General features: G+C 41.5%; 1 protein-coding gene across 4 annotated transcripts in view; it reads right to left on the bottom strand.

The window, feature by feature from the left end:
- Positions 1–16,133, bottom strand: part of CACNB3 (calcium voltage-gated channel auxiliary subunit beta 3) — a 313,828-nt gene that overhangs the window by 26,085 nt on the left and 271,610 nt on the right. For 3 of the 4 annotated variants that reach the window (XM_077297463.1, XM_077297462.1, XM_077297464.1), the window contains exons 6-7: positions 6,756–6,775; positions 1,787–1,867 (exon numbers count right to left, since the gene is read on the bottom strand). In XM_077297463.1, the coding sequence (XP_077153578.1) occupies positions 1,787–1,867; positions 6,756–6,775 (101 nt within the window). The remainder of the gene's footprint in view (positions 1–1,786; positions 1,868–6,755; positions 6,776–16,133) is intronic. The other variant, XM_077297465.1, reaches the window with a different exon arrangement.

The raw sequence follows: 16,133 nt of genomic DNA, 5'->3' as shown, positions 1-16,133 counted from the left end.
CATGCTCTGCTTATTTTGGAGAAGTTGGTTGGGTCAGTAGTGAAAGCCAAATGTAAAAAAAATAAATTGCACAACTTACTAGACAGAGGTCAGCAAACTTGCAAACGCCTTGATCGCTCAGTCATAAATTCTAAGTTAAGCAACTTTTTAAATAGTCTTTGCTAAAGTTTTCTACTATTTTGCTGCTGCGGAGCATCTTTAAGTCCTATATCAACGCCAGTGCTTTTGCAAAAAATGTTAGAAATTCATTCGAGCTCCTGATCCTGGTTTAGATGGTTCTCTCTGCTCTCACCTCCCTTCTCTCAGTGTTTGAGATAGCAGCAGGCAATGTGTTGTACACAGATTTTCCCAGCATTAAGATGGTAAAAAAGGGAGGACAGAGGTGAGCACAGGAAGAGGAAATTACAGAATGGAAGATCTGCTGATATATGTGAATGAACACGCCAACCTGGAAACAAACTGATTTCACATCCAGCCTATATTATTGGTGGAATGTAAGTAAAAAAAACCTAGCACTCAACTTAAATGTATTTGCTGGAATATTTATTGTAGTATACACAAAACGTTTCGGTCCGTAGGCAGATATACATCTGTCATTCTGTAGGTATTTAGCCTTGGAGAAACTTGTTAATCAGCAAGTAATAGCTGTAGATACTGGATAAAGAATAGTAGTTCCTTGAGCAGTCGTGCTTCCAGACGCGGAGTCCACCGCTAGTCTCAGACTCTGCACATTAGTAATACGTAACTGATGAAGGTCGCTATGGACCGAAATGTTTTGTGTATACTACAATAAATATTCCAGCAAATACATTTAAGTTGAGTGCTAGGTTTTTTACTTACTGTCTGTATGGTTTGGGAACCTAACCTTAGCACCTCCTGCTAGTTGTGCTCACGCTATTTTTTCTATATATTATTGGTGGAGACACTCCAAAGCCACAAGAGAAAAATTGAAAAAAAGCTGCGAACTGCATATCAGGGTGTCTGAAAGTTAATGAAGGAATGAAGATTGCAAACTACCGTAAATGTTATTGAAAAAGGAGTTTTCTGACACCTATTCACTTGAATGGTTAATTTGTCTAACTGCTGGGGGTCCCATTGTCAGGAACACCATCAATCATGAGAACCAGGGCCCAAAACCTCTGAGGCTGGCTGCAGACAAGTGTATGAGAAATCGTGCCATAGGTTTAGAGGTCTTTTGTGGTGCTTGTATGGCAAACTAAGCCTTTGTACCCTCTGGGTTTGAGACCATAAACTTCCTTCATTTATTTTTAAGATGAAACTTATGACCATTTCATTGATAAGCAAATGTATGTTTCAGTTTATGTTCATGTTAGACATATAAAATATGTTACAGGGAATCTGACAGCTGATACATGCTGCCCAATCCACGGGTGGCTTGTATCAATCACAGGCAGCATGATTTCAGCCAGCACTCTTTTGCAATTTTAATTTTTTCTGCTGTTTCTGAAAAAAAATAAATTAGTCAGAATAATAAGAGCATCAAGACAGGTAAGGTGATTAAAAGACAGACGTATCCTCTCTTGGTAACCAAATTTCAGTAATGCATTTAGAGCTATTCTAATGATCCAGAAAATCAGTGGTTGATTACCCCCTCCTTCCAGATTTGTGGACTCATTAGAATAAATTACAATATGCAAACATATGAACATAAATAAATAGAAAAAAATCATAATAAAAAAGAAAACTGTGAATTAGCATGTTTCCTCTACATTATTTGGCCCCTCATATTTCTCCTTGATAGCCCTTGCCTCCTCAGTGACTGTACCTCATATCCTTTGAGAGAAGGTCCAACAAGGACCACTGGGCGCATCGATGGAACAACATCATATGGTGCAACAAGCTCTGCCTGAAAGGCAAACAGATCCGTTTAGCAAGTCTTGCTGAAGCCTCGTACAAATTAACAGATGTGTGCTAAGTGCCTCATGGAACGCCTGCCAGCATCTTGCCATAGCAATTAGTGTTCTGTGGTTACAGTACATAATTAATATTTCACTGGAGACAATGTACATCCAAACCCTGCTCTACATATCTATGCAAACGCTAAATTCTTTTTACTTAAAGGGATCCAGTCACTACCTCTTGCATCAGTAAAACACTACTAGCGGCTTATCCTGTAGCTTTTTGACTTTCAAACTCTGTACCAATATGTATCTGTATTATGCAAATAACAAGTGTAATCCCTCATTCAATGCATGCAAATTAATTACTAAAAGTCCCAGAGGTGGAGCCAAACGTTGAAATAGTCATGGTGCCAAAACCCTAAAGCCCTGAGGTCAGAATGTCACCCCCTGAAGAAGTGGCAAGCAATACACGCGTTGGAATGGAATTGGACCTGATAACCCAAATATGGAAGTAGGCTTAAAGCAATTTGGGAAATAAATATAACTTTTAATTAACTATTAAAAATATTCATCCTACAGCATATATTAAGGTGCAATGTGCAATTTAGTCAAAGTAAACAACAAAGATACTTGTAGCAATGTAGCGTACTTCTTATAGCATTCACTATGCAAATTGTCTCTTCAGAGAGGAAGAGGACTAGAACTCTAGTGCCATCTATAGGAAGTAACAATCCATTGCTACAAGAAGTACGCTATGAGTATCTTTGTTGTTCACTTTGCACTAAATTGCACGTTGCACCTTAATATTTGCTGTATGTAGCTAATTAAAAGTTTGTTTTATTTCCCAATTTGCAATACACGTGTTAGTGTACTGGACAGTATGATGCACATGGCAGATTAATATAGCATTAGCACACGGGTATTAGCCATTATTTGGTACTTGTTAAACTTCCTTAATAATAATAATTTTAATGAGTAATTATCGGATGTGGCATCCTCAAAAAGTATGATAGATCCACCAATGTGTCTTTGTTTCATACTGTTTAACATGGTTATATCTTGATTGCCATATGGAGCATTATTCATTATCCTTTTATTGGGGTGTTTTCAAAGATTGTCTCTACTACTATATGTATTTATGTAATAAAGTTGTATTTTAGGAATCATTAATTCCAGTGCATTGGCATTTGTTTCTGTATGTAATACAATGTTTGATTTAAGAACTTTAGAGAAAATTGTTGGTACCCTTCTGTTAAAGTAATAAAAACCTACAATGGTCACTGAAATACCTGGAAACTGCCAAAAGTAATTTTCAATTTATATTTATTGAATATCAACTAATGAAAATCAGACATTGCTATTAAATTGTGGTTAAAGAAAAAAAAGAAAAAAAACTAATGTGAATAGCTTGGACAAATATGCTGGTACCCCTACAAAAGATAGACCATAGGGACAAGTTAAGCTAATGTGTGTCCTGTAATTAGCATCTCAGGTGTCTTTAAACTTGTAATCAGTCAGGCAGTCTGCCTGTATACAATGAGAAAAGTAGTCACTGTGCTGTTTGGTACCATGGTGTGTACACTGTACATGGAGCAAAGAAAGCTAAGGCGATTCAAAATAAACATCTTCCTGTTACTTTATATTCCTGTTACTATAATTGCACATATTAAAAAGTTTAAGATCCGTGGGATTGTAGCAAACCTCCCTGAATGTGGCCATAAGAGAGAAATTGAAGACAAATTCAAGAAATGGATAATAAAAATGGTAAACAAAGAGATCAGAACATCCTCAAAAGAGATTAAAGGTGAACTCCAGAGTCAAGGAATATCAGTGTTAGAACACACTATCCAACACTGTATTGACCAAAGAGGACTTCATGGAATACAACCAAGGAGAAAACCACTGTTAAAAATACATTTAAAAAAAGAGAGACTGCAATTTGACAACATGCATATTGACTAGTCACAAAGCTTCTGGGAGAATGTCCTTTGAACAGATGGGACAAAACTAATGCTTTCTGGCAAGCAACATCAGTTCTATGTTCACAGACAGAAAAATGAAGCATTGAAAGAAAAGAACATTGCACCTACTGTGAAACATGGAGGAGGCTTGGTTATCTTTTGTGGCTACTTTGCTGCATCTGGCACAGGGAATCTGTGCAGAGTACAATGAAATCTCAAAACTATCAAATCATTCAGGAGCCAAATGTGCTGCCCCTGTGTCAGAAGATCTGTTTTGAGTCGCAGGTCATGGGTCCTCTACCAGAATAATCATCCAAAATACAGCAAAAAAATTCAAGAGCAAAGCATTGTACTATTGTGAAGTGGCCTTCAATAACCCTTATATAAATCCTATTGAATGTCAGCAGCAGCTAAAACCTGCAGTCTGGAGAAGGCACCTTCACACCTGAGACAGTTGGAGCAGTTTGCTCACAAGGATTGGGCCAAAATACCTGTGGACAGGTGCAAAAGTCTCAATGAGTGTTACAGAAATCATTTGTGTGCAGTGATTGTCTCAAAATGTTGTGCAACAAAATATTAAGTTAAAGGCACCATCATTTTTGTCCAAGGCATTTTCATTAGTTTGCTTCATTACATTTTTCGAACAACAATTCAAAAGCAATGCTCGATTTTCATTAGTTGACATTCAGTAAATTGAAATAGAAAATTACTTTTGTCAGTTTCAAGTTATTTCAGTGACCATTGTGGGTTTTCCTTACTTAACAAGAAGGTACAACAATTTTGTCCACCTGTATATAGGTTTTAGATTACACCTCAAACCATTTATAGCAATACATTACGTCCTGTCTTATTTTATTATGCGAGTGCTTGTACGGACAACCCTAGTGTACTTTCAAGGTCCTCAAGACTGACTGCACAAGTATTCCCCAGTCCCCGCTTGCATCACTGGAAAACCTGATGCACTGGTCAAAATAATGAGTCCCCATTGATTATATTGCCATCATTCTTGACAGTGGCGATAAAGAGGTTAAATGCCTGGGATTGGAGGTTTGTTTGTTCTGTTAGAGCAAGGCCTAAGGGTACCGTCTCACATAACGATTTACCAACGATCACGACCAGCGATACGACCTGGTTACCGTCGTAAATGTAAAAAAAAAAAAAACCGTACATACTCACATTCCGGTGCCCGTCAGGTCCCTTGACCGCTGTGCTCTGCTTTCACTTTACGGCCGGGAGTCAGTCAGTGCGGGAAGCAGACGGCAAGGGACCTGACGGGCACCGGAATGTGAGTATGTACTGTTTTTTTTTTTTTACATTTACGACGGTAACCAGGGTAAACATCGGGTTACTAAGCGCGGCCCTGCGCTTAGTAACCCGATGTTTACCCTGGTTACAAGCAAACGCATCGTTGGATCGGTGTCACACACACCGATCCGACGATGACAGCGGGAGATCCAGCGATGAAAGAAAGTTCCAAACGATCTGCTACGACGAACGATTCTCAGCAGGGTCCCTGATCGCTGCTGCGTGTCAGACACAGCGATATCGTATGGATATCGCTGGAACGTCACGGATCGTACCGTCGTAGCGACAAAAGTGCCACTGTGAGACGGTACCCTAAGCTGTCATAAGACCGCCCAGCATGGGCTCCAGTGCAGCACACGACACCCAGGCAGGACTGATTCTACAGTGTGGTGAAACTATGGCTGTAAAATAAGACCTTAATGACCACTGTAAAGACTTTATCGATAGTCACAGGGTGAAGAGTCATATAACAAGTTCATCCTATAAACTAAGGGGAGGGCACAGGGGCCTCTGTAACTATGCCACAAGGCCCACATACACTCCTGACCTGGAATTTGTATAAAAAGGGTGGTTTCATACTTGGGGTTTTTGGTGACTTTTGCTAAAAATATCGCCTGAGAATGACGTCCGCGGCTTGTGATTGGTCGCGTGGCGGTCACATGGGCCGTCGCGACCAATCACAAAGCTGTGACGTCATCTTAAGGTCCTTCACGCGCTGATTCTTAGGAAGGAAGGCTGCCGGAAAGAAGCAGGGCGCGTCCGAGGGTGAGTATATTCCTATTAGGTATATACTTACCCTCGGCTTCTTTCCGGCAGCCTTCCTTCCTAAGAATCAGCGCGTGAAGGACCTTAAGATGACGTCACGGCTTTGTGATTGGTTGCGACGGGCCATGTGACCGCCACGAGACCAATCACAAGCCGCGGACGTCATTCTCAGGTCCTAAATTCCTAGAATTAGGAATTTAGGACCTGAGAATGACGTCCGCGGCTTGTGATTGGTCGCGTGGCGGTCACATGGGCCGTCGCGACCAATCACAAAGCCGTGACGTCACGGAAGGCCCTGGACGCGCTCATTTTAACCAAAGCAGGCCGCCGGTTCCCTCGGTAAGTTGCAGGGGCCGCCGGACAGGTGAGTATATCAATATTTTTTATTTTAATTCTTTATTTTACACTTAAATATGGATTCCGATACCGATTCCCGATATCGCAAACATATCGGAACTCGGTATCGGAATTCCGATCCCAGATTCAGAAGATCGCCGACCTCATGGCCGACCCCACACAGGGGTCGGGTCGGGTTTCATGAAACCCGACTTTGCCAAAAGTCGGCGACTTCTGAAAATGGCCGACCCGTTTCGCTCAACCCTACTTATCACATAGGAACGGACATTAGTGATATCACTCCAGTGCTGAAGTATTAACAAATACACCTAACAGGTACTTTAATTATATGACAATCCATATAAATGTAACTAGTATTTCCTTTCCCCACTATAAGCACCAGACCCCAGCAATACTACACGGCCGATCTGGAGCTGCTTGTCTATATACCGCACTGCATTACATCCATGATGTCTGGACATTCACTTTTCTATTTAGACGTGCTATCTTCATGAAGAAAACTCACCTGTTTTTGCTTCTGTTTGGCTTATTGGGGAGAAAAGCATGGATATTAAGAACATGTTAGTCACAATACAGGCTTACAGAGGGAAATAAAGTTACTTAGAAGGCCTACTAAATATTCACCCTCTACTATATTCCTGGACTGACAAACATAGCATCACGAATAATCTCAGATTACAGTTTGACAGGATTTCCCTTTAGTCTTATTGCATAGGCACAATGTCCTAATAAATAAATTAATGTGTACGCCTCATCTAGGAAGCTGTTTAGAATTGAGAGTCCTCAGTGGTTGATACCTCTTAATGGCTAACTGAAAAGATGGTAACAAATTGCAAGCTTTCGAGACTACAGAAGTCTCTTCATCAGGCATATACTAATACAAATTCTGAAGAATCACATATTTATGCACAACATAGCACAGAAAAAAAAAACATGGATAAGACAGGTGGCATGAAGCAGATCATGGCTTTTGTACTGTATCAACCACTGAGCATGCTATAGCATCCACACGGTGTAAGGAATTTAAGAGAGAGTAAGCTTTAACTGTATTTTATACTTCTCCTCTTTTCCTCCAGCACACAGCATAACATCTTTTCCTCAGGCTATATCAGAAACTGAAACTAAAATCAACTCCCGCCCTCACTTTCTTAAAGAGACAGATTTAATACTTATACATTACATCATCCCTCTTTTTTTTTTTTTTTAATATATATATATATATATATTAACCCCTTCCCGACATGTGACGGTATAGTACGTCACATGTCGGGACCCCCGCTTTGATGTGCGCTCCGGCGGTGAGCGACATGTCAGCTGTTTTTTACAGCTGACATGTGCGCGCAATAGCGGCGGGTGAAATCGCGATCACCCGCCGCTATTAACTAGTTAAATGCCGCTGTCAAACGCAGACAGCGGCATTTAACTACCGCATCCGGCCGTGCGGCCGGATATGAGCGCATCGCCGACCCCCGTCACATGATCGGGGGTCGGCGATGCTCCTCCATTGTAACCATAGAGGTCCTTGAGACCTCTATGGTTACTGATTGCCGGTGGCTGTGAGCGCCCCCCTGTGGTCGGCGCTCACAGCACACCTGCAAATCTGCTGTGTAGCAGCGATCTTATGATCACTGCTGCATAGCAGAGCCGATCGGGCTGTGCCTGCTTCTAGCCTCCCATGGAGGCTATAGAAGCATGGCAAAAGTAAAAAAAAAAAGTTTTTAAAAATGTGAAAAAAATAAAAAAAATATAAAAGTTTAAATCACCCCCCTTTCGCCCCAATCAAAATAAATCAATAAAAAAAAAAACCAACCTACACATATTTGGTATCGCCGCGTTCAGAATCGCCCGATCTATCAATAAAAAAAAAGCATTAACCTGATCGCTAAATGGCGTAATGAGAAAAAAATTTGAAACGCCAGATTTACGTTTTTTTGGTCGCCACGACATTGCATTAAAATGCAATAACGTGCGATCAAAAGAACGTATCTACACCAAAATGCTATCATTAAAAACGCCAGCTCGGCACGCAAAAAATAAGCCCTCACCTGACCCCAGATCACGAAAAATGGAGACGCTACGAGTATTGGAAAATGGCGCAATTTTGTTTTGTTTTGTTTTTTGCAAAGTTTGGAATTTTTTTTCACCACTTAGGTGAAAAATAACCTAGTCATGTTAGGTGTCTATGAACTCGTAGTGACCTGGAGAATCATAATGGCAGGTCAGTTTTAGCATTTAGTGAGCTTAGCAAAATAGGCAAGCAAAAAACAAGTGTGGGATTGCACTTTTTTTGCAATTTCACTGCACTTGGAATTTTTTTCCCGTTTTCTAGTACACAACATGCTAAAACCAATGATGTCGTTCAAAAGTACAACTCGTCCCGCAAAAAATAAGCCCTCACATGGCCAAATTGACGGAAAAATAAAAAAGTTATGGCTCTGGGAAGGAGGGTAGCGAAAAACGAAAACGGAAAAAGCTCCGGGGGTGAAGGGGTTAACAACCGAAAACAAATATTGACAATGCAACAACACGAAAATGTCCAAGAAAACCCATATGTCTGTAGTGTCTAATTCCCCCCTTTTTTTTAAATTATATCTCTTCAATAAGTCTAGATGGAGCCCTTCTTTCCCGTGTAGGGTAATGTCTGGGTTCATTGGGGGTGTCCAGTGCTGACGGATCAGCCACCTCTTGTTGGTCCTCTCCACCGTCGGGTATCAAATCTTCCACTGGTGGGAGTTCATTACCAATGTTCTGCGGTATGATTTTAAAATGTGAGGAATTTCGAGTGATGGAGTGTCCGTCTCGTTCAGCTGTGACCATTATTGCCTTTTCTCTCAGTAACATTATATTTTGCAGGACTATATACAGCTGAGGTTTTGTTGGTTGATTTTTGACACACAACAACCATATCACCTCTTTTGATGGCACATGGCTGTGCCCCTCGCCTTCGGTCTACATAATGTTTCATGGCTTGCTTGCGAAAGAAATCTGTTGATCGCACTGAAGAGTCATTTGGTAAGGGATGACTGGTCACATCAGGGATCCGTGTACGAAGAGTTCTGCTGAACATTAGATGAGATGGAGCAGCATTAGTGGTGGAATGTGGCGTATTGCGATAATTGCGCATGAATTTGTATAGTGACTGTTTCAGTGGGGTATGCTCCAGGCTAGCTGCCTTGATTCGTTTCCCCATGGTGCGCATAAAACGTTCTACGATTCCATTAGCTTGCGGCCAGCAAGGTGTGATTTTTCTGTGGCTGAACCCCAAGTATTCAGAAAACTGTGCAAACACATGTCCATTGAATGGAGGTCTATTATCTGTTTTGACCACTCTTGGAATGCCATATGCAGAGAATATGTCGTCCAGTTCTGTTATTACACTATTACCAGACGTTGAAGAGATGAATGAAATGACAGGGTATCTAGAATATTCATCAATTGTTACTAGAATATATTGGCCATTTGGTAATGGTCCATATATGTTGACTGCCACTTCCTCCCACACAGCAGTGGGTAACGGAGACATTTGTAATGGCTCTAGAGTTGACGATGGAGTAATTAATTGACAAGTGGAGCAATGTCTAATCATCTCTTCCACCAATTTATCCCTATTTGGGAACCACACTTTTTCTCTGAGTAACTTTTTTTGTGCCAACAATTCCTAGATGACCTTCGTGTGCTATCTGTATGACTAGGTTGCGCAAGGCCTTAGGTACAACCAGTTTGGTACCGCGAAGGATGAGTTGGTCTTCAGTGACTATTTTCAAATGTACGTGAGGAATTATCAGTTTTAACTCCTTCAAATCAATCCCATCATCAGGAAATTTTTTCTTTTGAATTTCATGCCACCTTCTATTTTGAATAATTTGCATTAAGGCACAGAGTGTCTTGTCACTTGTTGTTGAATTCACAAACTGATAAACAGAAAGTGCTTTTGGCATGGCGTGAGCTGTAACAAAGTGGATGTATTCTTCAATGGAGGAATGTACAGGTAAATCATCATTCGTAGGATGTCTTGAGATAACACTGGTCAACAGCATTTTTGGTGCCAAAGATATTTCATCGAATTTAGGGTATTTTTGGGGTGCTGATTCTGAATATGTCATCAGTTTTGCCAGATTGGCTCAAGTTTTTGAGATTTTTGGTATCTTATTTATAGCACTTGTTGGTAAATGCGACGCATCATCTCATTAATTTCTTTGGATTAGTACTTGAACTGAGCAGTTGTCAATATAGTTTTGTGTTAATTAGTGTTCTAAAAGTTTGTTCATAGCTTGATTTTTGCACTAACTTTATGTTGTTGTCTGTTTTCCAGTGAAAAGCATGAACTCATCAAGAAGAAGTTGTCTTAACGATCCAGACTCATTCTGTTACATTTGTGGTGAATACACACTGCCAAAACATAGAAGAAACATAACAGACTTCGTAAAAAAAGTGTATTTTGCCTATTTTGGGGTTATGCTTGGGGACCAAGACAAGTTTTGGGCACCACACATAGTGTGCAAAGCATGTATCGAATTATTACGAAAATGGAGCAAAGGACAAAGAAAAAGCTTCAAATTTGGTGTTCCAATGGTGTGGAGAGAGCCAAAAAATCATCATGATGACTGTTATTTATGGTAAACACAGGTACAGGCACATCTTCACAATGAGGGACAGGCCTTCTTGCAGATTCCATGTTACTCCCATTTTCGTTTCTTATGCTTATTGAATCCTTGCACTTGCACTGCACAGAAATAACAGTCATCATGATGATTTTTTGGCTCTCTCCACACCATTGGAACACCAAATTTGAAGCTTTTTCTTTGTCCTTTGCTCCATTTTCGTAATAATTCGATACATGCTTTGCACACTATGTGTGGTGCCCAAAACTTGTCTTGGTCCCCAAGCATAACCCCAAAATAGGCAAAATACACTTTTTTTACGAAGTCTGTTATGTTTCTTCTATGTTTTGGCAGTGTGTATTCACCACAAATGTAACAGAATGAGTCTGGATCGTTAAGACAACTTCTTCTTGATGAGTTCATGCTTTTCACTGGAAAACAGACAACATAAAGTTAGTGCAAAAATCAAGCTATGAACAAACTTTTAGAACACTAATTAACACAAAACTATGTTGAGAACTGCTCAGTTCAAGTACTAATCCAAAGAAATTAATGAGATGATGCGTCGCATTTACCAACAAGTGCTATAAATAAGATACCAAAAATGTCAAAAACTTGAGCCAATCTGGCAAAACTGATAGCATATTCAGAATCAGCACCCCAAAAATACCCCAAATTCATTAAAATATTTTGGACACCAGAAAAAAATTTTTTTTTTGTTGACCTGTGTAATCAGCCGGATTGCTGTATTTTCCAGGTTTGTGAACAATTTTGTAATTATAGTCCTGTAGACGTAGACCCCATCGTTCAATCCGTGCCGGCATTTTAGCTCTGGGATTTCCAAAAATTGTAAGGAGAGCTTGATGATCTGTGACAATAGTGAAGGGAGCTCCATAGAGAAATAAGTGAAAGTGTTCAAATCCCCAGATGACTGCCAAGCTTTCTTTTTCAGGTTGCGAATACTTTCTTTCAGTGCTTGTTAAGCTTTTACTTGCATAAGAAATGATGTGGGGACTTTGATTGTCATCCTTGTATTGTGCTAAAATTGCACCCAGTCCCACGGGACTGGCGTCCACAATCAGTTCGGTTCGAAGAGCTGGATCAAAATAGGCCATGGTGGTTGTTGAGCAGAGTTCGTTTTTAATTGTTTCAAAAGAGGCCTGACAGTCTTGGGACCATTGAAAATTGCAATTTTGTTTCGTAAGTTCCCTTAATGGAGTGCTGATTGTCGAAAAATTTGGAATATATCTAGCACAGTAGCTTGCCATTCCAAGAAAAGAGCGCACTTCACTGGCATCCTGTGGAATTGAAGCTGCTCTGATGGATTCCACACAAATTCGCAGTTTTCTTTGTTTAAAGTGAGTCCAGCAGAGAGCAGACATTCAAACATAGCATATAGAGCACGATTATGTTCAGCTTGAGTTTTCCCAAAAGCCAGTATGTCGTCACTGTAATTAAAGGCATTCGGAATATGTTGAATGACGCTCCTTATCGTATCTTGAAAAATTTCCGCTGCTGAGCAGACCTCAAACGTCAATCTTTTGTATCTTCTGAGACCCACATGGGTGGAAAATGTTGTTAAGTATCTGGATTCTGGACTCAATTCTAGTTGAGGATAGCCCTTATTGAGGTCGAGCTTTGAAAAAACGGTTGCTCCATTTAATAAATGAATAATGTCATCAATTGTGGGCGAGATGTGTCTTTCCCTTTGAATAGCAGTGTTGGGCAGGCGCATGTCAACACACAGTCTCACCTGCTCTGGAGTCTTTGGTTTTGGAACTACCACAAGTGGTGAGACCCACGGAGTGGGACCAGAAACAGTTTCTATGACGACATCATCCATGAGTAATTGGAGTTCCTTTTCTACCTTCTTTCTCAGGTGAAATGGAATACGCCTGTGAGCCTGGGATACTGGACGAACACTGTCATCCACATGAAGATGCACTTGAGAGTCCTTTAATTTTCCTAATCCACTAAATAGGGAGGGAAAACTGTTCACCATGGCTTGTACATCCAGGTCCTTAGGGTCAGTTATGGTATGAACAATCTGGATGAGTCCTAGCTTCAAGGCAGTGTGATAGCTGAGAAGACAGCCTCCTGATCCTTGTAATGTGTGAAAAGTGGTTTTCTGCCTATTTTCTTTATAGCTAAGTTCAGCATCAAATTGTCCCATTGTAACTAGAGGTGTTTTAGATCCATATGGAAAGATGTTAGTATGCACTTGCTGTAAGACTGGCTTTGTTTTCAACTGTTCATAAGCATTGCTGTCTATGATATCCACCGAAGCTCCTGTATCTATTGTAAGGGTGATATCCGTGTTGCAGATGGTGAGTGTAATACATGGAGACTGCACTGAGCCAGTGACAGAAGTGGTGAACACATAGTTCTCAGCCACAGACATTTCTTCTATATCTTGATTTACCATTTTTATATTTGCAGGCTTTGTCATTGGCAGAGGAGACTTGTAGGGCGCTGATTTGCAGACAACTGCAAAATGGTTCCCTTTTCCACATTTACTGCAAGTTTGTCCTATAGCTGGACATTTGTTCATGTGGTGAGGGAAATCTTGTCCACATCTATAACATTTCTTCTGTTTCGGGGCTTGCTTGCCTTGTGCACTGTTATGTTTGAGATTATGCACATGTAAATTATCCCCATTCTCCATTGCAGTTGCCTGATGATCTGCTATCTCTATAGCATGGGCCATCTTGAGTAAATCATGCAGAGAGAGATCCTGCTGCAGAGCTTTACGCCTTATGTTATTAGACGAGCAGGTGACAATTACTTGAGTTAGGATGTCATCATCTACGTCAGTAAATGCACACCCATGTGCTAGTTCTTTTAGCCAGGTGACATAGGTGTCTATGGATTCTTCTGGAAGCTGCTTAGCAATCCTGAACTTGTATCTTTCATATCTGATGTTTGTTTAGGGTTGAAGTAGTCAGTGAGAGCTTTGGAGCAGTTGCTGTACGTGTCTGTCTCTGCTGCCGGTAATGTGCTGTATATGTCATAGACTCCTGTGCCCGCGCAATGCAGGAACGCGGCTCTCTTTCTTTTCTCATCCTTTATGTCTATTGCTTCCAGGAAGTTCTCAAACCGATTTAACCATTTTCTCCAGTTATGAGAGAGATTAGTGACATCAGTCATATCAAACTGGGGGAACGTGTGCAAGTATTCAGCCATGATGGAGTCTGTCATGATCTCAATGGCAAGAGATCATAGCATAAGCATATATAGGAACTAGCTCTTGGAAGATGGGAACTGAGCTGACCATGAACTAAACCTAACACACAACTAGCAGTGGCCGGGTAGCATGCCTACGTTGATTCTAGATGCCCAGCACCAGCCGGAGGACTAAATAATGCTAGCAGAGGAAAATATTAGTCCTAGCTCACCTCTAGAGAAATACCCCAAAAGGAGACAGAGGCCCCCCACATGTATTGGCGGTGAATTAAGATGAAATAACAAACGTAGTATGAAAATAGGTTTAGCAAATTTGAGGTCCACTTACTACATAGCAGAAGACAGAAAGGACACTTTCATGGTCAGCTGAAAACCCTAATCAAAAACACCATCCAGAAATTACTTTAAAACTCTGGCATTAACTCATAACACCAGAGTGGCAATTCCTGTTCACAAGAGCTTTCCAGACACAGTAACGAAACTACAGCTGTGAACTGGAACCAAAATGCAAAAACAAACATGGACAAGAGTCCAACTTATCTAGTAGTTGTCTAGGAGCAGGAACAAGCACAGAGAGGCTTCTGATAACATTGTTGACCGGCAAGCAACTAACAGAGCAGCAAGGTTATATAGCGACTCCCACATCTTGATGGGAACAGGTGAACAGAGAAGATGAAGACACCAGTTCAATTCCACCAGTAGCCACCGGGGGAGCCCAGAATCCAAATTCACAACAGTACCCCCCCCTCAAGGAGGGGGCACCGAACCCTCACCAGAACCACCAGGGCGATCAGGATGGGCCCTATGAAAGGCACGAACCAGATCAGAGGCATGAACATCAGATGCATTCACCCAAGAATTATCCTCCTGGCCGTATCCCTTCCACTTGACCAGATACTGGAGTCTCCGTCTGGAAACACGAGAGTCTAAGATTTTCTCCACAACGTACTCCAACTCACCCTCAACCAACACCGGAGCAGGAGGCTCAACGGAAGGCACAACCGGTACCTCATACCTGCGCAATAATGACCGATGAAAAACGTTATGAATAGAAAAGGATGCAGGAAGGTCCAAACGGAAGGAAACAGGGTTAAGAATCTCCAATATCTTATACGGGCCAATGAACCGAGGCTTAAACTTAGGAGAAGAGACCCTCATAGGGACAAAACGAGAAGACAACCACACCAAATCCCCAACACAAAGCCGAGGACCAACACGACGGTGGCGGTTGGCAAAAAGCTGAGTCTTCTCCTGGGACAACCTCAAATTGTCCACCACCTGCCCCCAGATCTGATGCAATCTCTCCACCACAGCATCCACTCCAGGACAATCCGAAGATTCCACCTGACCAGAGGAAAATCGAGGATGAAACCCCGAATTACAGAAAAACGGGGACACCAAAGTGGCAGAGCTGGCCCGATTATTGAGAGCGAACTCCGCCAATGGCAAAAAAGCAACCCAATCATCCTGGTCAGCAGACACAAAACACCTCAGATATGTCTCCAGGGTCTGATTAATCCGCTCGGTCTGGCCATTCGTCTGAGGATGGAAAGCGGACGAAAAAGATAAATCTATGCCCATCCTAGCACAGAATGCCCGCCAAAATCTAGACACGAATTGGGTCCCTCTGTCAGAAACGATATTCTCAGGAATACCATGCAAACGAACAACATTTTGAAAAAACAGAGGAACCAACTCGGAAGAAGAAGGCAACTTGGGCAGAGGAACCAAATGGACCATCTTAGAGAAACGGTCACACACCACCCAGATGACAGACATCTTCTGAGAAACAGGCAGATCTGAAATAAAATCCATCGAGATGTGCGTCCAAGGCCTCTTAGGAATAGGCAAGGGCAACAACAATCCACTAGCCCGAGAACAACAAGGCTTGGCCCGAGCACAAACGTCACAAGACTGCACAAAGCCTCGCACATCTCGTGACAGGGAAGGCCACCAGAAGGACCTTGCCACCAAATCCCTGGTACCAAAAATGCCAGGATGACCTGCCAACGCAGAAGAATGAACCTCAGAGATGACTCTACTGGTCCAATCATCAGGAACAAACAGTTTATCAGGTGGGCAACGATCAGGTCTATCCG

This window comes from Ranitomeya variabilis, chromosome 3 (assembly GCF_051348905.1).
Source record: "Ranitomeya variabilis isolate aRanVar5 chromosome 3, aRanVar5.hap1, whole genome shotgun sequence".
In the NCBI taxonomy this organism is placed as follows: Eukaryota; Metazoa; Chordata; class Amphibia; order Anura; family Dendrobatidae; genus Ranitomeya; species Ranitomeya variabilis.
This window is presented reverse-complemented; position numbering and strand designations above follow the sequence as displayed.